At 45.9% G+C, this 24,433-nt stretch overlaps 1 protein-coding gene across 1 annotated transcript in view; it reads right to left on the minus strand.

Moving 5' to 3' along the window:
* LOC142424070 (mitogen-activated protein kinase-binding protein 1-like) overlaps window positions 1–22,649 on the minus strand; it is a 194,001-nt gene extending 171,352 nt beyond the window's left edge. Inside the window, 1 exon segment of the mRNA XM_075529155.1 lies at window positions 22,636–22,649. Coding sequence (XP_075385270.1) covers window positions 22,636–22,649 — 14 coding nt within the window.
* Between the last annotated feature and the right edge of the window lie 1,784 nt (window positions 22,650–24,433).

A 24,433-nucleotide genomic window follows, 5' to 3' on the forward strand; every position in this document is an offset into this window, starting at 1 on the left:
TCAGCTGTCCATTGAGCAATGCATACACATTTTGTTTCATGTCATTGACAGCAATTCCCACAATGTACCATCACTTCCCCCACATCTTCTTGTTTCTTGTCTCCAAGCTTCCTTCATTCTCAACTTTTTTGAACTTCGTTCTTGGGGGAATGCTGTCTTTTGATCTCATGTGATCTATTATTCTACGGTATTTGTATGTCTCTAATGTCATTGTTCCCATTGTAGAACTGTCTATTGTTTGGTTGAACATCGAGCCATGATGAGTTCAGTTCCAGACCTGCAGGGTAACTAAGCACCATAGTCTTGCAATTTCACCAGCCTTTATCCAAACAGTAAGCTTGGTGTTTTATCATGATTTTGAGTTTTGCCCCACATTTCCCTTCTACTCTAATCAAGCCCCTCTAATGTGATCTCTTTCATAGCAGTCGATAGTGGGAGCTAGGCACCATCTAGTTCTTCTGGTCTCCAGTGGTGGAGGGTGATCGTTGCTTGAGTCACTAGTCATTGATTCATTGTGCCCAATCAGTTCTCCTCTTTGGCTGTCCTCTGGATGGAGAGAGACCAACTGTTGACCCTTTCCTGATTGCGCAGGAACTTTGAAAATCCCAGAGACGATGGTCCTGATCCCCCAGGCTCAACAACTCATTCCCTCACAGTTTTTGCATCTGTCTCAGAGATTTTTTCCACCCCCACCCCGTTTTATGACATTGGTCCCTGTATGCTCCACCATATACCTGGATCTATTTAACAACCAAGGTCAATACATTCTATAAACTTTTCAATGGCCGAGGATTCTGAAGAAGATTGCCAGGCTTCTCTTTCACAGCTCCTCTAAGTGGGTTGGGAATGACAACTTTTCCCTTAGTAGCAGAGCTCATTAACTGTTTACACCCCTAGATACTTCTTACTCTTAGAAAACTCACTGCCATCAAATCCATGCTGACTCACAGCCAACTTATAGGGCAGCGTGCAACTGCTCTTTGAGTGTCTGAGACTCGAAGTCTTTATGGGAGCAGAATGCCTTATCTTTCTCCCACAAAGCAGCTGGTAGTTTCAAACTGCTGATATAGCAATTAGCAGCCCAACTTGTAGCCACTAGGCCACAAAAGCTCTTTTTCTTCATAGGCTGAGCTTTGCTGAAGGTCGTCCGACATGGCATCTCAGCTTAAGTAAGGGGTCCCAAGCTACAGGCTGCACACGTTGCTCCCTGAAACACGTGGCCTGGGCCCCCAATGTGGGCACACAGAAAGCCAGTTCACCTCTCAGGGGTTTGGCAGAGCCGCAGCACAGCAAGGGTCTCCCTGAAAGCCCCTCCACCCCATGCCCAGAACCTCCCCCAAACTCACCCCTGCTCCAGGCTGCTGGTACTCACTGTAGGTCCTGTCACCACTGCTGGGCATTGGGGGCAGTGCTGGGCCACCAGGCCAGCAGGCTCTCCGCTAGTGGGGCAGGCTGACCCCTGGTGGCCACCCATCTTGACTTGGTGCAGAAACATTGCAAACTTGGTTAAGAGGAGCTGAGAAGAGAGGAGAGGGGTCACAGGGGGCCCTGGTTGGTGGGCTGTGAGACACCTCAGTGAGTGACTGGGCAGGGCAGGACTGGACAGCCACAGAACTTGCCCCTCTACGCAGAGAGGGGAATAGGAAGTCCCAGGTGTCCTCAGTCCAGACTGATGTTCCCCATCAGCCCCTTGTGCATGCAGCACCCCCTCCACCACCCGTCTTCATTCGGCTCCAGGGCACCTTCCTTGCCCCTAGCCCCTTCCTCACTAGGGTGTGCTCATAGTCCTCTCTCCTCTGGCAACCTGCTGCTGGCTGCTCAGCCAGCTCTGCAAGTCCTCGGCTTCCCTCAGGAAGCCCTGCAGTGCCAGCATCCTCTTCAAATCCTGACCCCTGTGGTGACAGCCTGAGTCCCCCAACAGTTAATGTGCATGTGTCCACACTCTGCAGGACAAGGGACCCAATCAAAGGGGCTGCCTGAAGGACAAGGTTCTTCATGGTATTTGCCCAGGCTGCTCCTCTGGATTCAAGAAGCAAACCCAGGCCAGGGGGAGTTGGGGCTGGCGAGGGTGTGGCTGTGGGGAAGGGCAGGTGACTGGAGCCAGGGAGCCGAGCCCCTGCAGGCTCTCCTCAAAGGTTTGTGGGAAGAGGAAACAGTGAAGGCCTCATCTTTTCCTGACACATGTCTACAGGCCTCTGTCACGGTTCTCTTCAAGGCAGGGGTAGCATCTAGGGGAATAAGCAACCCCAGCCACTTTTCTGGTACCCACGGATGCAGTGACCTTCACTGTTGGGCTGCCAACTCCCGCAGTGTCTGCAGCTGCTTCCAGAGCCTACCATAAATCACAACCAGCTGCTCTGAGACCTCAGTTACAAGGATCTACATATAACTTCCTCCCTGGGGGATGGACAAGAGAAAAGTGGGTTCATGAGTGAGGGGGGAACAGGGAGGGCGGAGAAAAATGAGGACATGATGCCAGGGCCTTAAATGGAGAGCAAATGTTTTGAGAATGATGAGGGCAATGAATGTATGGATGTGCTTTACACAACTGATGTATGTATGAATTGTGATAAGAGTTGTATGTGCCCCTAATAAAATGATTTAAAAAAAATTAAATCATTTAAATTTCTTAGGACAATGCCATTTGTATTTCAACGCAACATTCACGAAAGCTATTTTTTCACCTTCACTATCTTCTATTTAGTTTTAGATAGAGCAAAAACAATACTTATGCCTTTGTATGAGATGTAATGCAAGTAGACATAAATTTATGCATAATTAAAAATTTGAATGAACAAAATATTTTGTTAAAGAATTTGAACTTTTGTGAAAATCATACAAAGCATATAGCATTTTATTGAAGGGTTGGGAATTGTTTCCTCTATTTTATTCTAGTATTTGGTCTGAGGTTCTTACCGCATATTCTGATTGTTGTCATGTAAGAGAATGTACATTCCATATAAGAGAAAACTTTCCTTGTAATATTTTCCTATCCATTGCTTCCTGCTGAATCTCTCATTTGTTCTTTTATCGTTTTTTCCTATAAAAACCCCAGGCTGCTTAATTTTATTCTTATTAATCATTTATATAAGTTAGGAAAATATTTATTATATATACATTTTTATTAAAAATCATTTCTTGGAGACTCCTACAACTTTTGTTGCAATCCATATTGATTGCATCAGGCATTTTGTACATATGTTGCCTTCATTCATTTATAGACATTTCTTTCCTTTTCTTTTTTAAAATCATTTTATTGGGGCTCATACAACTCATCACAATCCATACATACACCAATTGTGTAAAGCACACTTATACATTCGTTGCCTTCATCATTCTCAAAATTTGCTTTCCGCTTGGGTTCCTGGAATCAGCTCATTTCCCCTTTCCCCTCTCCCCCTCTCACCCTGCTCCTCTTCCCTCATGAACCCTTAATAATTTATACATTATTATTTTCTCTTATCTTACACTGTGCGGCGTCTCCCTTCACCCAATTTTCTGTTGCCCATCTCCCAGGGGGGAAGTTATATGTAGATCCTTGTGATCGGTTTCCCATTTCTACACCCACTTCCCTCCCAGTATCGCCACTCTCACCGCTGGTCCTGGGGGGTTCATCTGTCCTGGATTCCCTGTGTTTCCAGTTCCCGTCTGTACCGCTGTGTATCTTCTGGTCTAACCAGGTTTGCAAGGTAGAATTGGGATCATGAGAGGTGGGGGAAGGAAGCGTTTAATAACTAGAGGAAGGTTGTGAGTTTCATTATTGCTACACTGAACCCTGAGTGACTCAACTTCCCACTACCCCTACTCAAGGGATGTCCAGTTGTCTACAGGTGGGCATTGGTCCCCCGTCATGCACTCCCCTCATTCACGATGATATAAGCCCCCCTCCCGCCTTTGTTACTTGAAAACTGGTCCCCTCAGCCCTTCATGATCACACATGTTGGTGTGATGCTTCCATGTGGGCTTTGTTGCTTCTGGGCCAGCTTGTTTACTTTCAAGCCTCTAAGACCCGGGAGGCAATATCGCTTGATAGCCGGCCACCATCGCCTTCTTCACCACACTTTCTTATGCACACATTCATCTTCAACGTTTATGTGGTGAAGGTGATCACACAATGATGGTTTTTGTTCTTTGGTGTCTGCTACCTGGTCCCTTCAACACCTCGTGCTCACTTAGGCTTGTGTGCTTTTTCTCTGTGGGCTTTGTTGCTTCCGAGCTACATTTCAGCCTGTTTGCCTTCAAGCCTTTAAGACCCCCAGAGTTTCATTATATTGTGCAGAGAGTGGCTATGAGCCAAACCCACTCGACTGCACCCATCAACAATAACAACAGGACTTGTGCTTCTAACAATATGCTGAAGAAGACCTTAAGAGAATCTCCCCTTCGTTTAGAGCAGCGGCTCTCGACCTGTGGGTCATGTCTACTTAGGGGGTCAACAGCCCTCTCATGGGGGGGCCTGAATTATAGCAGTAGCAAAATTACAGCTATGATGTAGCAACAAAAATAATTTTATGGTTGGTTGGTCACGACTACATGAGGAACTGGATGAAAGGGTCGTGAGTAAGAATGTTGAAAACCACTGTCCAAGAGGGAGACTCAATTCTTGATACAGTTGACGGGCAACAAAATAGACTCAGCCCCAATATAGATGGGATAGCACAGTGGCTACAACAATAAACACAAGCCAAAGAAACACTGCAAGGATGGCACAAGACGGGACAGTGTGTCATTATATTGACATAGAGTTGCTATGAGTCAAAACCCACAAGAGAAAAAACAGGACTTGTTTTTCTAACAATGTACCTAAGTAGACCTTAAGAGAATCTCCTTTTAGTTTAGCGCAGCGGGCCTCAAACTGAGGGTCGTGACCCCTTTTGGGGGATGAATGACCCTTTCACGGCAGTGGACCATTCATTAAAGTGGAAAAATTAGAGTTATGATGTAGCAATGAAAATAATTTCATGATTTGGCAGTCACCCCTACATGAGGAATGGTATGAAAGAGTCGTGGCATTAGGAAGGTTGAGAACCACTTCCCTAGAGGAAGACAGAATTCTTGGTAGAGTAGAAGGGCAGCAAAGGAGAGGCAGCCCCTACAAGATTGATTAGCCCAGTGGCTGCAACAATGAGCACAGGCAAATGAACAACTCTGAGTATGGCATTGGACTGAGCAGCATTTCATTATATTGTGCATAGAGTTGCTGTGACCAGAAACCCACTTGACAGCACTCAACAAAAATATCTACAGGACTTGTGCTTCTAACAATATGGTGAAGTAGGATTTAAGAGAAAGTCCTTTAACTTTAGAGCAGCAGTTCTCAACTCCCATAGTTCCCATAGCAACCTGGACCAACTGGTGGGAGGAATGGGCAGATAAAGGCTGCATTGGGGTTTCGGTGCTTGGTGGAGGTGAAGGCTGACGTGTTTAGAGTGGAGAGAGGAAAACAGCCTGTTGGGGAAATGTTATTGGAGATGGCTTTGAGACTAGCCTCTACTGGTCTCTTGCTCCTCACTCTCCTCTTGGTAGCAGCACGTGTGTTCCCCTCCCCACCATCCCCTCATCCCAACTTGGAGCCCTTCTGGCTATTATTTCCTTATGGAAAAGCTGTCAGTTCATCATCCTGCTTTCTTCCATTCATGCTTCTTTAGCTCCGTGTTGACTTCTAACAGGAGAGAATCAGAAAAGTTAAGTCCCCACCCCACAGGGCCTTTGCTGAAGGAGACTGCAATCTGTGTATGGAATATCTCCTAGCTCACTCTCTCACTTCTCCCTAATAGATTTTTCCTGCCACTGCTCCTGGCTGGAGGGGATGGAGAGTTCAAGTGATGCCACAGAAGTCACAGCAAAAGAACCAAGGCACACGGAGGACCATTCATGAGCTGGAATATGATAGAAGCTCTTCAATGGGAAGCCACCATTCTGGCAGTAAACACGCTCCTATGGACCCTCCCAGTTCTAAGGCTTTAGTGCAGTCCCACCTGAATGAGTTATCCCTGGGTGAGTTCCTCCTGAAAGCGAAAGAGGGTGTATGCTTCTTTATCTTTGAAGCTACGCCTTCTATACCTACTGGATCCAGATATTGAGGATCTTCGCTTCCTGATTCGTGAACTCAACTTTGCTGATTGATAGCTGCATGGCCAAGGACCCGGACACAGCTCCGGATTCTCTGTTCGCTCTCTTTAGCCACCATTGGTTTCCTTTTGTCTAATTGTGCAACAAAAATCTCGGGGGATGCTTTATTCCAAAGTTCTTCCACTTCCCTAAAGGCGGGTATAGAGAAAGGCAAAGTTAACTTGAGTCTCTCCAGCACACACTAGAACCCCAAGGGGGCTGCATAAGTCTCATCCAAAAGTGGAGATCTGCTGCCTCACCCCTAGACTGGGAACCCATCATGGGTAGGGGCCAAGTGCTGTTTCTATCTGGACCTTCAGGGTCTTCTCAGTGCCTGGCTCATAGAGGAAATGAACAATGCTTGTTTCTTCTTAACAAGTCATAGATTTACTATTGTTGTTAGGGTCGGTCCTGTTGGTTCCCACTCATAACAACCCTATGTCAAACAGAACACAATGCCACCCGGTACCATCATCACAATTGTTCTTATGTTTGAGCCCATTACTGCAGCCCCCATGTCCATCCAGCTCATGAGAGACTTCCTCTTTTCCATTGCCCTTCCACTTTACCAAGCATGATGGGCCTGGTCTCTCCTGACAACATGTTGAAAGTACATGTCCAAAGGGTGACAAAATCTGGCCATCCTTACTTCTAAGGAGCATTTGGCCTGTGCTTCTTCCAAGATAAGTTTTTATTGGTGCTTCTTGTAGTCCATAGTACTTTCTATGGTTCTTTTTTCCTAGCACCGTAATTCAAATGCATCGATTCTTCTTTGGCCTGCCTTATTTAATCTCCAAATTTTACATGCATAGGAAGTGTTTGAACATACTATGGCTTGTGTCAGATGCACCTTAGTTCTCAAAATAACATCCCTGCTTTTCAATACTCTAAAGAGGTCTTGTGAATATTTAGCCAATACAATGCAATGCATTTTTTAAGCTCTTGACTGCTGCTTGCATGAGCGTTGATCATGGATCCAAGGAAGAGGAAATCCTTGACCACCTCACAATTCTACATCTAAGCATATACCTCAAAGAATAACAAACAGAGACTCAAAGAGATAGTGGTATACAATTTCACTGCAGCACTACCCACAATAGCTGAGAGGTGACTATTACCAAAGTGCCCAGGGCCCGAAGAATGGATAAACCAAACAATATCTAAGTCATACAATGGAATATTATTCAGCCTTTAAAAAGGAATGATGTTTTGGAACATGCTACACCATGCAGGGACCTTGAACACTTTCTGCTGAGTGAAACAAGTCAGACCATAATGAGATTGATATAAAATATGCAGAATCCATAGGGAAATCCATAGACAGCAAGCAGAGTCACGGTTGATAAGGATTGGGTGACGAAAGCAATGGGGAGTGACTGGTTAATGAGCATTGACTGTGTCTCCATTCAGAGTGATCCAAATCTTGGCCTGATCCTATATTCGATTTGCATGGAGCCCCTGCCCTCTCCTGAGGGGTAGCCTCAGCAAAGGCACTGACAGGCTCAGAATCTTGGTTTCCTGACCTGTGAGTGTGCTGGAAAGATTAGATGGAGTAATAAATAATGACACTGATCACAACCAATAATTATACAGCACTTACTATGGGCCAGACATTGTTCCCCAGCCGTGCTTCTAGCAGGCACACAAATACAATGCCCTTGGGGCCTAACAGAAACTCAGATTCCACTTCAGCAGATCTGAAGCAAGCTGCGAGAAATGGAGTTTCTAATGGGGACAACAGTGAGGATCAGGATTCTCAGAAGGATTGAGGCATTTGAATGGCAGTGATGGCAAAGACCGTGTGTGGAGTATACTGTGTGTGGCCACGAGAAAGAGCAAATCAGTCCTGGAGGAAATTGAGCCAGGACACTCTTCACAGAATATTCTTAGAAGATACAATGGCAAAATGTTGTCATGCTGATTTTGGTCATGTCGTTAGGAAAGATCAGTTGCGAGAAGAGGACATCATGTGGATCTGGGGAAACTCTTCATGACACGGACTGGCAACATAACCGCAACAATGACCTCAAACCTGCCGATGCGCAGGAAGATGGCATAGGATCTGGCTGTGATTTTTCCTATCAGACCTACGGTCAAAAGGAGTCAAATTTGACTTACTGGAGACTAACAACAACAACAAGGTCTTTTTATCTATTGATGCATTCAATCTCAACCTCGAACACAAAACCTAAGCACTATTTTTCACTTCCCTTCTACACACAGCAGCGCAAAGGGGATTCAATGATTTGTCCCAGGTCATGGAGCTAGAAAGACATAGAGCCAGGTCTGGACAATGGAGCGATCTGACAACAGAGACATTAAACATAAGCAGGGCTTAGTCTCCCACAAAGATCATAGGCATAACCATAGTGGACTTGGCACAAGTCCTGTTGCATGGCAACCTTTTAGCAGATAGGTGCTATCTTAGTGCCATCCAGTTGACAGCAAGTCAGCGACTATATAGGACAGGTTACAACTGTCTGTGGGTTTTTGACACGAAATATTTACAGCATTAGAACTAATCGTTCTCCCACAAAAGTCCCTATGATTGTTAGTAATTTGGTCAGAAGTCACTTTAATGGTGACCAAATCCTTCCTTTTTTGGGATTCAACATTACACCCCACTGCTTCTAATAGCTCCTCGCCCCAAACCAAAACAGTCATGAGAGAGTTGATGCTGACTCATGGTGCCCCCATGTGTGCATTGCATAGGACATTCAAGACTATAGGCTTTAAGCAGGTTGCCAGGCCTTTCCTCCATGGTGTCCCTGGGTGGGTTCCAACGGCAAATGATTTGTTAAATAGTTGTGTGTGGAACTGTTTGCCACCCCTTCAGGAACTCCAATATCCTTGCAGCCCTCTATTCACAAAGGACTGTCCTTCCAACCAAGAGCTCAGAGTGCTTGTTTTCTCTCTCTTATTTTCTTTACATCAAGTTGTTTGGGACTCCCCAGGAGCTGGGTCCCAGGGACATATTTATATGTAATTATGACCCTGTCATCTACAACATGATCATGATAAATGGAGAAAAGGCTGAAGTGATCAGGGTTATCTTCTTTCTGGGGTCCACAATAAATGATCATGCGAGCCCCGGTCAAGAACTCAAGGGATGTATTGTATTGGGTAAATCTGCTGTTTGAGATCTCTTTCTTTTTTTCTTTTTTTGCAGCTGGGAAAGAGAAAGGGGAGATGGGCTGTTCTCCCAAGTTGGGGTCCCTGCCAGGGCACCCCCCACTCAAACCTGGCCAACTCCACTCGGGAATAGAGTTCCCTGCCACTTCTGTAGAACTGCCCTGTGGAAGGACCAATGTCCTAAAGGTTCAGAATGGAGAAGACAAGTTTCAAGAGCTACAGCCTAGCCCCTTACAGCCAGAGTGATACGCAACAAGGGCGCCCACAGGCACTTTCTAGGGATCTTAAATAGTTGGGGCTTAAGGAGAGTGGCATGGGGCTCTAGCAAGCTAGGAGCCCATCCCAGGCTGGGGTTACATATCCCAAGCCCTTGATGGGGAGGCCTCAGGTAAGCAGTGGGCCAATGGAGTTCTGGGTATGTGGGCCTGGAGGAGGGGAACCGCCTTTGGGGCTGGACCAACCCAGGGCTTCCCAAGTGGGATTGGGTGCAGGCCCTGGGCAGGGTCCCTCTTCCTCTCCATCCTCCATGGCCAGTCAGGTTAACACAAGATCTTGGGCAGGCAGGGGGCCTGGGGCAGTGCCCAGATGAGCCAGGGGCTAGCTGGGCAGGGGGTGTTTCTGGGTAGCCAGAGGGCCCCGGGCAGGGTCTTTGTGGCAGGCCCAGACCCAGGTGGGCAGGGACCTGGAACAGGGATCCCAGGTGTGTGCCCGGCCTGGACTGGACCCAGGGTTGGCAAGGGCCCTGATGCAGGTTCCTGGGTGGGCAGCGGGCCCAGGGTAGAGTCTTGGTGGTGAGCAGGCCCAGGGTGGGGGCAGGGGGTCTGGAGTGTGGTCCTGGGTGCGTCAGCTGGGCAGGGCGAGGATCCTGGTGGCTGGCCAGGTGCCTGGTGGGCTGCAGACCCACATCAGGGGTCATGGTGGCAAGGCCCTCCCTGGTGGGCAGGAGTCTGGGAAGGGGCGGGAAGGCTGCACAGGCCACACCTGGTCTTTGAAGTCCTAGGCCTTGCGAATTAGGTCATTATGGCCCATGGAGGCAGTGCGGCTCTGAGGCTGGCTCACAGCCTTCAGAGCTTGGCTCGCTCAGCTCCTGAGCCCTTGACCTCTATAGGAAGTGCTGGCTGGCCTCCTGTCATGTTCTCAATAAGCTCCAGCTGCTGCCAAGTAGGCCAAGCCTAAAGGGGCCATGGACTTCCACCTGTGCACTCCTCCTCACCCTTAAAGGGGCCGCGTGCTGCCGCCAGAGACCTCTTTCAAAAGTGTTCTTCAAAGTGTTTAAGAGCAAGAATGTTACATTAAGGTGCACCTGACTAAAGCCATCTTAGTCATATTTTCGATGGCCTTCTATGCACGTGAAAGTTGGACATTGAAAAGGAAGATCAGAGAAGAATCAATGCATTTGAATTGGGAGGCTGGTGAAGAATATTGAAAGTACTATGAACTGCCAAAGAACAAACAAATGTGGGTTAGAAGTACAGCCAGAATACTCCTTAGAAGCCAGGATGGTGAGGCTTCCCCTCACGTACCTTGGACATACTGTTAGGGAGAGACCAGTCCCTGGAGGAGGAAGGACATCCTGCTTGGTGAAGCAGAGAGGCAGTGTAAATGAGGAAGAACTTCGGCCAATGGATTGACACAGTGGCTGCAACAAGGGGCTCAAACATAACAACAATTGAGAGGATGGGGCAGGACTGGGTTGTGTTTCGTTCTATTATCCATAGGGTGGCTAGGGTTTGGAACTGACTGAATGGCATCTAACAGCAGAAACAATGTCTACACCCACTACTAACAGGACAGGAAGTTTCCCAACCCCTCTCATCTCTCAACCCCAGGAACAGAGATGCCACCTTCCTTCTAGCTGTATTCCCAGTATCTATAACAGAGCTCAGCAATGAAGTACCTAACAAACCTGAAGTAGTTGTTACTTAGCCCATGCTTCAGAGGTCTCAGTTCCCAAGTCCCAAAACATTAACATCATTGTAGTTGTTTGTTGCCATCAAGTCGACTTCCAGTTACACCTGCGTCACACCTGCCTACCTAGAATCCCACCTTATGAAAATAATCCAGAACAATGATTCTTGCCCACGGTGTCTGCAGACTATGACTCACCACTCTGAAGGGATGTCATGTAAATGTTGAACTGCTAGCTCAAAGGTTGACAGTTCAAACCACCAGCTGCTTCAAGGGAAACGATGAGGCTGTCTGTTCCAGTAATGTTGGACAACGTTGGAAAACTTACATAGGGTCTCCATGAGTTGGAATTGACTGGACAGTAATGGGTTTGCTGTACCTGGAATGATGATGCGACCAGAGAAAGAATGAGAGGGAAGTCTGAAAAAGAAGCACTGACCTGCCCTCCATCGGGCTGTTTTGTGATTTTTTTTTTTGCAGCAGATGGTTCGAAGGGAACAGGGAGTGAAGAGGCGGAGTGCATGGCACAGTTGAGGGCTATTTGCCATTCTGACCAAGTGCCTCTGTGAGAAAAGGGGGAGGGGAGGCTTGACCTGGATCTTGATCAAAGCCCAAGAAAATATATGAATTTCCAGAATGAGAGAGGTTTCCCAAGTCAGGGTAGTAACAGGAGCTGACAGCTCTCACCTCTGACCCTGTGGGGTCTTGTTCAAAGAATCTCCTGGACTGGGTGGGAGGTGGGTGGTTAGGCAGAGAGACAAAGAGAGAGTCAAACTAGGAACTCTGGCTCTTTCCCAGCCTGAGCCTGAGCCTCCTCAACTCCACTCTCCCCCTTCCCTGGCACCCCACAGGGACACCTTCCAGAAGTCTTCCTATACCCATATGTAGGTTTTGGCTCTTCCTGCTTTTGGCTCTGCTCAGTGGCAGGGCATTTGAAGGGTGGTTGTGGGATTTGTACAGTTGACATTAGGGTAAATGCATGATCATTTCTTAAATTTATCCTACTGCAGCTTTAGGCTGTGTTTCCAAACTCCCTGTCCTCACAGAGGCTCTGCAGAGGGGACAGTGGCTCTGATTCCACCTGGAAGTTCCTGGTTGAGCCCATGGATTTCCCATCCCAGTCTAGCCATGGCACCAGGGATCAGGATGCTAGGAGAGGGGCAAATGGGTCCCCAAAGGAGATGTGTGGTGACCACAAAAGTGACACACTGGTGGTCACCTACAAATTGTACATGGTGGTGCTTGCCCCTCTCAAGGTGGAAACATACAATTTCGCCTATGCCTCTTCTCTAAAAGCAAGTGGACCTGCTTGTGACATGAGGTTTTGGAAAGTTCTTTCATGGGCCACAAAGAAGTGTGGCTGATCCAGTGTCTCAAGCTGATTTCGAGTAGTGTCCAGAGAGTTCGTGGTGAAAGGGGGTAGGGAACTGTGGGGGGCTGGCCAGGGAGTGAACACGGAGTAATTTGAGCCAGACAGAGTAATGAATGGGAGGCAGAATGGCTATGGAAATAATCTGGGGGACGAGTTTGGATCTGCCTCTGTGGGTTTCTGACACTATAAATTTGTCCATTGTCAGACGGCCTCATCTTTCTCCCTCTCAGAGCAGCTAGTGGGTTTGAACTGCTGGCTTTGTGATTAGTAGCGGGATGCTTAACCCACAGCATCACCAAAACTCCTTAGCAAAAAGGATATTACCACAACCACAGCCACCACCCCTTTTTCCTAATTTTCTGAGAGATAGAGAGGAAAGAGTGCTGTCCAGCGTTCGACTCCCTTTAAAGAAAATGGGAGGGCCAGGGTGATGACAGCAGGTGGCTGGAACATCCCAGCCTGGCATCCAGGGCCACCCGGAAAGATCCTCCCTTGTGGGCTCTGTGAAGTTGGCACACTCAAAGACCACAGGAACTCGGTCTCAGCTGTCGGCCTCAGGGCTTGGGTTTCTTAGTTCCTGCTGCTTGGGGAGGGGCTCGTCACTTAGCATCATGGCTGCTCAGATGTGATACCCCTGAGTCGTGTAATTTACATTTCATGCACAATTGAAGCAGCTAATGGTGTCATTCTCCAAGGGGGGAACAAGTTGTCATAATGTTAATTACATTGCAGGCGTGCTCCCTCTCCTTTGTCCCCAAGTGCTCCATGGGAAGTTCCCAGGTAGCAGTCGAGTGGGTGTCCAAGAGAGTGGCTTTGTCTCTCTGCAAGGTGTCAGGGCTGAGGAGTGGTTACAAGGCCAAGAATTCTTTCTCTGACTTCGTTGTGGGTGTGTTGGCGCAGTGCGAGTAGAGGTGGCAGCTAAAACAGCCCAGTGATCTCCCCATCCTTTTATCCCCTGCGCGTGTGCAATCGGGCAGGGCTGGAGGGTGTCTGTTCAATGCTCAAGCTAATTTTGCTTGATAGGGGACAGTGGAGATGATGTGTAGGGAAAAGGAGGCAAAATCCAACCACTCTTAGTCCAGATATCAGCAGACGGTAGAGCTAAGCCTGTAGTCTCTGAGGCTGGTCTGCTGGGATTTAAATTCCAGCTCCTCCTTGGTAACCTGGTTACACCTGTGCCAGATGGCTTCACCTCTCTTTGCATTCGTGTTCTCACCTATAGACAGAAGCTGATGCACTACCAATGGTTGAGTCGATTCCAACTCACAGTGAGGCTGGAGGACAGAGTGGAACCATTCTATAGGCGTTCCCATAGGCTGTGACTGATACTGGAGCAAATTGACGCATCATTCTCATGGGAAGCTGCTGAGGGTTTCGCTGAGCTAGTAGTAAATAGTCCAGGGCTTCTCTATTGCCCCGCCAGCGCTCCTCTTAAAGGGGTTGCAAAAGTCACCACAACCCCACTTCTCTAGAGTTCATTCAGACTCATAGCAACTCAGCAGGATAAAGTAATAACTGTCCCTGCAGACGTCCGAACCTGAAAATCTTTATGAGCTCAGACAGCCCCATCTTGATTCTGAAGAACAGCTGGTGGGTTTGAACCACCGACCTTCTGGTTAGCAGTTCTAATGCTTCACCCACACCACCACCCGTGGGATGAAATGAGTGAATGTACATGCAATGCTTAGAACACTAGTACATAACATGCACTTAGTAATTTTGAGCTATTGTGGTAGGAGGGGAGTCCAAAAACCAAACCAAACTCACTGCCATTGAATCCACTCTGACTCCCCATGACCTGAGTTCTACCCTATAGGACAGGGTCCAACTGCTCCTGTGGGTATTTGAGATTGTAACTTTATAGGATTGGAAAGTTTCATGTTTTTCCCTGAGAGTGGCTGGTGGTTTTGAACTTTTGGCTTTGGGCTTAGCAGCCCATTATGTAATCACCCACGCCATTATTAAATGAGAGCTACGAGTTTCTGACATTTTCTGTGAGGTGGTAGAAGTATATGTCATTCCTATATTTAAAGAAGGTAAATCTACTGAAAGAGAACAATTGTCATGGCTTTCCAAAGAGAGGAGAGATGTCAGTTTTAAGGATATATAGAGCTGTGAGTCATCCCTGGAGAGTACAAATGGTTAAAACACTTGGCCATTAACAGAAACTGAGGAAGTTCAAGCGCACCTAGAAATACCTTGTAAGAAAAGCCTGGCCATCTGTTTCTGAAAGGTTATGCCCATTGAAAGTCCTATGACTCACCATGAATCGCAATCAACTCAGTGTCAAATGGTCATTTTAAATTTCAGGATGGTTCCTGGGCACAAAGCAAACATTCTAAGTTGTCTATTGAAGAGGAGGTTTGTGAGAGCACCTGGCCCATTCAAACACAACTGATGAGGAACCTCGGTGGGGCCACTGTACACAGACCAGGCCTTGCTTTCTCCACATCTGGTTTTGTTGGATGCTGTCAAGTTGGTTTCTACTCGTGGCGACTCTACATACAACTGAAAGAAACACTGCCTGCTCCTGTGCCAGCCTCACAATTGTTATGTTTTAGTGTGTTGTTGTAGAAACCGTGTCCATCCATCTTGGTGAGGGTCCTCCCCTTTTGGGCGCCCCTTTACCAAGCATTATGCCCTTTTCCATGATGTTGCTCCTCATAGCTCCTGATGCCCAAGGATGTGAGATGAAGTCTAGCCATCCTTGCCTCTAAGGAGCAAACTGGATACACTTCTTTCAAGACAGATCTTGCTCCTCAACTGAAATTCTTGCAGAGAGAGTGAAAACACACCTGATTTTCCTAGAGTCTCGTTTCCCAAAGTGGGCAACACCACCCACCTACTGGGCACAGAAAAATCCAGAGATCTACAAATCAGATATCTACATTTTATCCTGGATGGTGGGCTATAGTACAAAATTCTTTCATTGCTGGGGGGTCCTGAGTAATTTCTTTTTCTGAAAAGAGGGCAGTAGGCAGAATACGTTTGGGAACCTTTGGTCTGGAGCAGGAGATGGAAACCTGTTTTTCTGCCAAGGACCATGTGGTGATTTATAACATCATTCATGGGGCCATAGAGGTCAAATATTTAATGAACTCACCCCTAAGGTGATGGCTACAAATGCTTCTCGTTGGTGAGATGTGTGATGCTGGCAGCAATTGATTATTTGGGGGCCCTATACAGCCCTCGGGCCATATGTTGGTCTAAGGTAGTGGATCTCAACCAGTGGGTCACGACACCTTTGGGGGTCCAATGACACTTTCACAGGGGTTGCCTGGTTCATCGCAGTAGCAAAATTACAGTGATGAATTAGCAATGAAATAATTTTTATGATCGGGGTAAACACAACCTGAGGAACTGTATGAAAGAATCATGGCATTCGGAAGTTTGAGAAACACTTGTCTAGGGAATGGTTGGGATCTCCATGTAGGCTACACATGAACTTCCTAGGCAGTCAGGCAGCGTATCACTTGGGTTTCATTGGAGAGGAAAGAACTATTGATCATGTTTCAAGGACAAACAAATCTGGAAGGAAATGCTATTGTGAATGAAAACAAAACATAAAACAAACTCTTGAAAGATTTCTGTATGCTAGAGATGAATTGCAATCCAGAAAATTAAATGATATCTCTGAGGGTTCCAGCAGAAAACAAACCATGCAGAAGGTTTAATTAAAGAGATTTTAATAAAGACTATTCATAGTGGTGGGGATGGGCTTAAGAAAGCCAACAAAAGATAAGGAGGCCTCGAGGGTCTAAAAAGAGCATAAAGCTGTTGCCACGTGTCCTATGGAATTTTTCTCTTCAGCTCTTTGACTTTGTCATTTCTTCTCATTGTCTTAGCTACTCTATGATATAGAGCAATTCTGACTCATAGGAATTTGATACTACTGTCCTCTCCCAATTACCTTTATTTTCCAACTTCATGTGTGTTAAAATATGCAGTATTGCATCAGATTTCCTATGCTCTAAACCAGTGGTTCTCAACCTTCCTAATGCCTTGGCACTATAATGAAGTTCCTGATGTTGTGGTGAACATCCATTCGTAAAAATATTTTCGTTGCTACTTCATAACTGTAATTTTGCTACTATGAAGAAGAGACCGACCCCTGTGAATGGGTATCTCAATCCCCAAAGAGGGCCCGATCCACAGGTTGAGAACCGCTGCTCTAAACTAAGAGGTGTTTCTTTAAGATGTAGTTCAGTATATTGTTAGACGCCCAAGTCCTGTTGTTGTTGTTGTTAGGTGCCGTCGAGTGGATTTTGGCTCACAGCAACTCTATGTACAATGTACTGAAACGCTGCCCCGTCCTGTGCATTCCTCACAGTGGTTCTTTGCTTGCGCTCATTGTTGCAGCCACTGAGCTATTCCAAATTGTAGGGGCTGCCTCTCCTTTGCTGCCCTTCTACTCTACCAATATCTGTGCCTTCCTCTAGGACAGTGCTTCTCAACCTTCCTAAATCCACGACACTTTCATACAGTTCCCATGTAGTGGTAGACCCCCAATCATAAAATTATATTCCTTGCTACTTCGTAACTCTCATTTTGTTACAAGTTATGAATAGTGCAACCCTGTAAAGGGTTCGTCTAAGCCCCAAAGGGGTCACGACACACATGGTGAGAACCGCTGCTCTAAATTGAGAGGAGTTTCTCTTCAGGTCTATTTCACCATACTGTTAGAAGCTCAAGTCCATTGGTTGTTGTTGTTAGGTGCTGTCGAGTGGGTATGTCTCATAGCAACTCTACGCACAATATAATGAAACGCCGCCCTGTCCTGTGACATCCTCACAGTGGTTCTCTGCTTGCGCTCATTGTTGCAGCCACTGTGCTAATGCATCTTGTTGGGGACCGCCTCTCTTTTCCTGCCCTTTCATACCAAGATTTGGAACTTCCTCTAGAGCAGTGGTTCTCAACTTTCCTAATGCCATGATATTTTCATAACGATTCTCATTTAGTGGTGACCCCCCCAACCATAAAATGATTTCATTGCAGCTTCATAACTGTAATTTTGTTACTGTTATGAGTCACGACACCCCTGTGAAATTTTCATTCCATATCCACAAAGGGGTTGCGACACACAGGTGAAGATCCCCTGCTCTAAACTAAGAGGAGATTCTCTTAAGATAGAATTCAGCATACTGGTAGATGCACAAGTTCTGTTGTTATTGGTGCTATGTACCATAGAGTGGGTTTTGGCTCATAGTAACTCTATGTACAATATAATGAAACGCTTTCCCATCCTATGCCATCCTCACAGTGGTTCTTTTGCTTGTGCGCATTGTTGCAGCCACTGTGCTAATCCAACTTTTGGGTAGCTGCCTCTTTTTTGTGGCCTTTCTACTGTACCAAGACTTGTGTCTTCCTCTAGGGCAGTGGTTGTCAAATTTCCTAATGCCATGACCCTTTCATACAGTTCCTCATGTAGTGGTGACCTCCATCATAACATTATTGTTACTTCGTAACTAATTTTCCTACAGTTATGAATCATTTCACACCTGTGAAAGGGTCATTCGATCGGGAAAAGTGGTCGCGAACCACAGGTTAAAAACCGCTGGTCTAAAGTAAGAGGAGTTTCTCTTAATATCTACTTCATCCTATTGTCAGAAGCACAAATCCTATAGTTATTGTTAGATTCTGTTGTGTAGCTTTCGGCGCCTAGCAACTCTAAGCACAATATGATGGAAAGGTGTCCTGTCCTGCGCCATCCTCCCAGTGGTTCTTTTGCTTGCGCGGATTGTTGCAGTCACTGTTGTATTCCATCGTGCTTTGGGCTGCCTCTTTTTGCTGCCCTTCTACTGTACCCAGATCTATGTCTCCCTCTAGGACAGTGGTTCTCAACCTTCCTAATGTCATGACTCTTTCACACCATTCCTCATGTACTAGTGACCCCCCCCCCAGTCATAAAATTATTTTCCTTGTTACTCCATAACTATAAATTTGCTATTGTTATGAATCAGGTCACCCATGTGAAATACTCATTGTTCCCTCCTAAGACGTCGTGACCCACAGTTAGAGAACTGTTACTCTACACTAAGAGTTTCTTTTAAAGTCTTCTTCAGCATATTGTTAGAGGCACAAATCCTGTTGTTTGGTGCCTTCGAATGGGTTTAGGCTCATACCAACTCTATGCACCATGTAATGAAATGCTTTCCCGTCCTGTGCCTTCCATACAGTGGTTCTTTTGCTCACACTCATTTTTGCAGCCACTGTTCTAATCCATCTTGTTGGGCACTGCCTCTCTTTTCCTGCCCTTCTGTACCAAGATATGTGTCTTCCTCTAGAGCAGTGGTTCTCAACTTTCCAAATGCCACAACCACTACACACCATTCCTCGTGTAGTGGTGACATCCAACCATAAAATATTTGCATTGCTACATCATAATTGTAATTTTGCTTCTGTTATGGATCAGGCCACCCATGTGAAAGGTTTGTTAGTCTGCTCAAAGGTATCTCAACACACAGTTTGAGAACCAATGGTCTAAGCGAATAGGAATTTCTCTTAAATTCAACTTCAGAATATTCTTAGAAGCCCAAGTTCTTTTTATTATTGTTTGGTGCCTTTGAGTGTGTGCTGGCTCATAGCAACTGTATCCACAGTATAATGAAACTCGGCCCCATCTCGTGCTATCCTCACTGTGGTCCTTTGCTTGCGCTCACTGCTGCATCTATTCCATCTTGTAGGGGCTGCCTGACTTTTGCATCCCTTCTGCTTTACCAACATTTGTGTCTTCCTCTAGGACAAATTTCTCATACATCCTAATTCTGCGGCCCTTTCATACAGTTCCCAATGTAGTGGTGGACCCCAATCATAAAATTATATTCATTGATATTTCATAACTGTACTTTTGCTACTGTTATGAATCAGGCCATCACTGTGAAGGGGTGTTTCGAAACACCCCCCACCTGAAAGTGTTCACGACCCAATGTTGAGAACCCTGCTGTAAACTAAGAAGAGTTACTCTTAAGATTTACTTCAGCATATTGTTAAACACACAAGCCCTGTTGTTATTGTTGTTAAGTTCCGCGGAGGGGGTTTTGGCTCATCGCATCTCTATGCACAATATCATGAAATGCTTCCCAGACCTGTGCCATCCTGCCAGTGGTTGTTTGCTAGTGCTCATTGTTGGGGCCATATTTGGGGGGGCTGGCTATTTTTTGTTGCCCTTCTACTCTACCAAGATTTGTGTCTTCCTTTAGGGCAGTGGTTCTCAACCTTCCTAATGCCACAACATTTTCATACCGTTCCTCATATAGTGCTGACTGCCAAATCATAAAATTATTTTCATTGCAACTTTGTAACTCTAATTTTTCTACTGTTATGACTGGGCGACCACTATGAAAGGTTCATCCATCCCCCAACAGGGCTCGTGATCCAAAAGTTGAGAACCGCTGCACTAAACTAATAGGAGTTTCTCTTAAGGTCTACTTCAGCACATTATAAGAAACACAAGTCCTGTTGTTTTGTTGTCAGGTGCAGTCGACTGGGTTTTGACTCACAGCAACTCTATGCTCCATATAATGTAACGCTGCCCCATCTTGTGCCATCCTCACAGTGTTCCCTTAGCTTGAGCTCATTGCTGCAGCCACTATGCTATTCCATCTATTTGGGGGCTGACTCTATATTGCGGCCCTTCAACTGTATCAAGACTTGTGTCTTCCTGTAGGACTGTGGTTTTCAGCAATCCTAATGCCACGACCCATTCATACAGTGCCTCTTCTAGTAATGACCCCCCAACCAAAAAATTATACGGTTGCTACTTCATAACTGTAATTTTGCTACTGTTACGTATCTGGCCACGCCTATGGGAGGGTCATTCGAAAACCCCCAAAGGATTTACCACTCACAAGTTGAGAACGGCTGCTCTAAACTAAGAGCAGTTTCTCTCAAGGTTTAGTTGAGCATACTCTTAGATGTATGATATCTCCTGTTATTGTTGTTCTGGCCGTGGAGAGGGTTTGGGCTCATAGCAACCCTGTGCACAATATAATAAAGGCCTGCCCAGTCTTGCATCATCCTCACGGTGGTTCTTTGCTTGCGCTCATTGTTGCAGCCACCGTGCAAATCCGTCTTGTAGGGACTTCCTCTCTTCTGCTGCCCTTCTACTGTACTTGCGTCTTCCTCTAGGACAGTGTTTCTCACCCTTCCTATTTCTACGACCTTTCCATACACTTCCCAATGTGTAGTGGTGGTCCCCAAAGCATAAAGGTTTTTTTCTACTGTTATTCCATAACTGTAATTTTGCAAGTCTTATGAATCTAGTCACCCCGGAAAAGGGTTGTTCAGCCAACCAAAGTGGTCACAAATCACAGGTTGAGAACCGCTGTTCTAAATTAAGAGGAGTTTCTACTGTGGTATAGCTCAGTATATTATTACACGCACGAGTCCTGTTCTTATTGTTGTTAGGGGCTGTCGAGTGGGTTTGGCTCATAGTTGGCTCATAACAACTCTATGAACAGTATCATGAAACACTGTTCCATCCTCTAACACCCTCACACTTTTCTTTTGTTTTCACTCATTGTTGCAGTCTCTGTGCTAATCCATCTTTTGGGGGACTGCCTCTCATTTGCTGACCTTCTACTGAACCCAGATTTGTGTCTTCCTCTAGGGCAGTGGTTCTCAAACTTCCTAATGCACGACTCTTTCAACCATTCCTCATGTATTGGTGACCTCCCCCCAATCATAAAATTACTTTCCTTGTTACTTTATAACTAAAATTATGCTACTGTTATGAATCAGGCCACCATGTGATATAGTCCTTCTCCACCCCAACCCCCAAAAGGCATCACGACCCACAGTTTGAGAACTGCTATTCTACACTAAGAGGAGTTTCTTTTTAAGGGATGTTTCAGCATATTGTTACAAGCACAAATCCTGTTCTTGTTTTTGGCTGCCTTCGAGTGGGTTTTGACTCATACCAACCTTATGCACAATGTAATGTAACGTTGTCCTGCCCTGTGCATCCTCACGGTGGTTCTTCTGTTTGGGCTCATTGTTGTGGCCACTGTGGTAATCCATCTTGTTAGGGACTACCTCTCTTTTCCTGCCCTTCCGTACCAAGATTTGTGTCTTCCTCATGAATAGTGGTTCTCAACTTTCTGAATGCCACTACTATTTCATACCAGTCCTCATGTAGTGGTGACTCCCCAACCATAAAATATTTTCATTGCTACAGCATAACTGTAATTTCGCTTCTGTTATGGATCAGGCCACCCATGTGAAAGGTTCATTCGTCTTCTAAAGGCACTGTGACACAGTTTGAGAACCACTGGTCTAAACTAAGGGGAGTTTCTCTTAAGGTTTATTTCAGCATATTCATAGACGCAGAGTCCTGTTGTTATTGTTTGGTGCCTTTGAGTGTGTGCTGGCTTATAGCAACTCTATACACAATATAATGAAACGTGACCCCGTCTCATGCCACCCTCAAAGTGGTTATTTTGCTTGTTGTCATTGTTGCAGCCATGGGCTAATCCAACTTTTGTGGGGCTGCCTCTCTTTCGCTGCCCCTCTACTGCCCTTTCATTCATTTCCTCATGTAGTGATGAACCCCCAATCATAAAATTATTTTCATTGCTACTTCGTAACTTTAGTTTTGCTACAGTTATGAATCAGGCCTCCACTGTGAAAGGGTCATTTGACCCCCCCAAAGGGCTCGCGACCCACAGATTGAGAACCACTGCTCTAAACTAAGAGGAGTTTCTCTTAGGATCTACAACACCATATTGTGAAAAGCATGAGTCCTACAGTGATTGTTGTTAGGTGTTGCCCAGTGGGTTTCGATTCTCAGCAACTCTACGCACAAGATAATGAAACGCTGCCCCGTCCTGTGCCATCCTCACAGTGGTTTCTTGTCTGCACTCATTGTTGCAGCCACTGCGCTAATCTATCATCTGGGGGTCTGCCTCTCATTTGCTGCCTTTCTGCTCTGCCAAGATTTCTGTCTTGCTCGAGACAGTGGCTCTCAACCTTCCTCTAATGCCACAGGCCTTTTATACCACTCCTCATGTAGTGGGTACAATACCAGCCATAAATTTATCATCATTGCTACTTCATAACTGTAATGTAGCTACTGCTATGAATTGGGCCACCCCAGTGCACGGGTAGTTCATTACCCCAATGGAGTCATGACCCACAGGTTGAGAATCTCTGCTCCAAACTATGAAGAATGTCTCTTAAGATATATTTCAGCACATTGTTAGAAGCAAAAGTCCTGTTGTTATTGTATTTAGGTGCCTTCAAGTGGGTTTTGGCTCATAGCAACTCTATGCAAAATATAATGAAACGCTCCCCCATCCTGTGCATTCCTCACAGTGGTTCTTTGCTTGCGCCGGTTGTTGCAGCCACTGAGCTATTCCAACTTGGAGGGGCTGCCTCTCCTTTGTTGCCCTTCTACTCTACCAACATTTGTGTCTTCCTCTCGGACAGTGGTTCCCAATCTTCCTAAATCCACGACCCTTTCATGCAGTTCCCAAAATAGTGGTGGACCCCCAGGCATACAAAATTTTCGCTGATATTTCATAACTGTAATTTTGCTAATCTTATGAATCAGGCAACCCTTGTGAAAGGGTCATTCAACCCACTCACTCCCCAAAAGGGTTCGTGATTCATAGGCTGAGAACTCTGCTCTAAACTAAGAGGCGTTTCTCTTAAGATCTAGTTCAGCATATTGTTAGTACAAGTCCTGTAGTTATTGTCGTTAAGTTCCGTCGAATGGGTTTTGGCTCTTAGCAAATCTATGCACAATATAATGAAATGCTGCCCAGTCCAATGCCATGCTCAGAGTTGTTCATTTGCCTGTGCTCATTGTTGCAGCCACTGGGCTAATCAATCTTGTAGGGGCTGCCTCTCCTTTGCTGCCCTTCTACTCTACCAAGAATTCTGTCTTCCTCTAGGGAAGTGGTTCTCAACCTTCCTAATGCCACGACTCTTTCATACCATTCCTCATGTAGTGGTGACTGCCAAATCATGAAATTATTTTCATTGCTACATCATAACTCTAATTTTTCCACTTTAATGAACGGTCCACTGCCGTGAAAGGGTCATTCATCCCCCAAAAGGGGTCTCGACCCTCAGTTTGAGGCCCGCTGCGCTAAACTAATAGGAGATTCTCTTAAGATTCTCTTAGAAAAACAAGTCGTGTTTTTTTTTTGTTGTGGGTTTTGATTCATAGCAACTCTATGTCAATATAATGAAACACTGTCCCGTCTTGTGCCATCCTTGCAGTGTTTCTTTGGCTTGTGTTTATTGTTGCAGCCACTGTGCTATCCCATCTATATTGGGGCTGAGTCTATTTTGTTGCCCTTCAACTGTATCAAGAATTGAGTCTTCCTCTTGGACAGTGGTTTTCAACATCCTTACTCACGACCCTTTCATCCAGTTCCTCATGTAGTCGTGACCAACAAACCATAAAATTATTTTTGTTGCTACATCATAGCTATAATTTTGCTACTGCTATAATTCAGGCCACCCCATGAAAGGGCTGTTTGACCCCCTAATTAGACACGACCCACAGGTCGAGAGCCGCTGCTCTAAACGAAGGGGAGATTCTCTTAAGGTCTTCTTCAGCATATTGTTAGAAGCACAAGTCCTGTTGTTATTGTTGTTGAGTGCGGTCGAGTGGGTTTGGCTCATAGCCACTCTCTGCACAATATAATGAAACTCTGGGGGTCTTAAAGGCTTGAAGGCAAACAGGCTGAAATGTAGCTCGGAAGCAAAAAAGCCCACAGAGAAGAAGCACACAAGCCTAAGTGAGCACGAAGTGTTGAAGGGACCAGGTAGCAGACACCAAAGAACAAAAACCATCATTGTGTGATCACCTTCCCCACATAAACGTTGAAGATGAATGTGTGCATAAGTAAGTGTGGTGAAGAAGGCTGATGGTGGCCGGCTATCAAGCGATATTGCCTCCCG

The sequence above is a fragment of the Tenrec ecaudatus genome, chromosome 13 (genome assembly GCF_050624435.1).
Source record: "Tenrec ecaudatus isolate mTenEca1 chromosome 13, mTenEca1.hap1, whole genome shotgun sequence".
Classification (NCBI taxonomy): domain Eukaryota; kingdom Metazoa; phylum Chordata; class Mammalia; order Afrosoricida; family Tenrecidae; genus Tenrec; species Tenrec ecaudatus.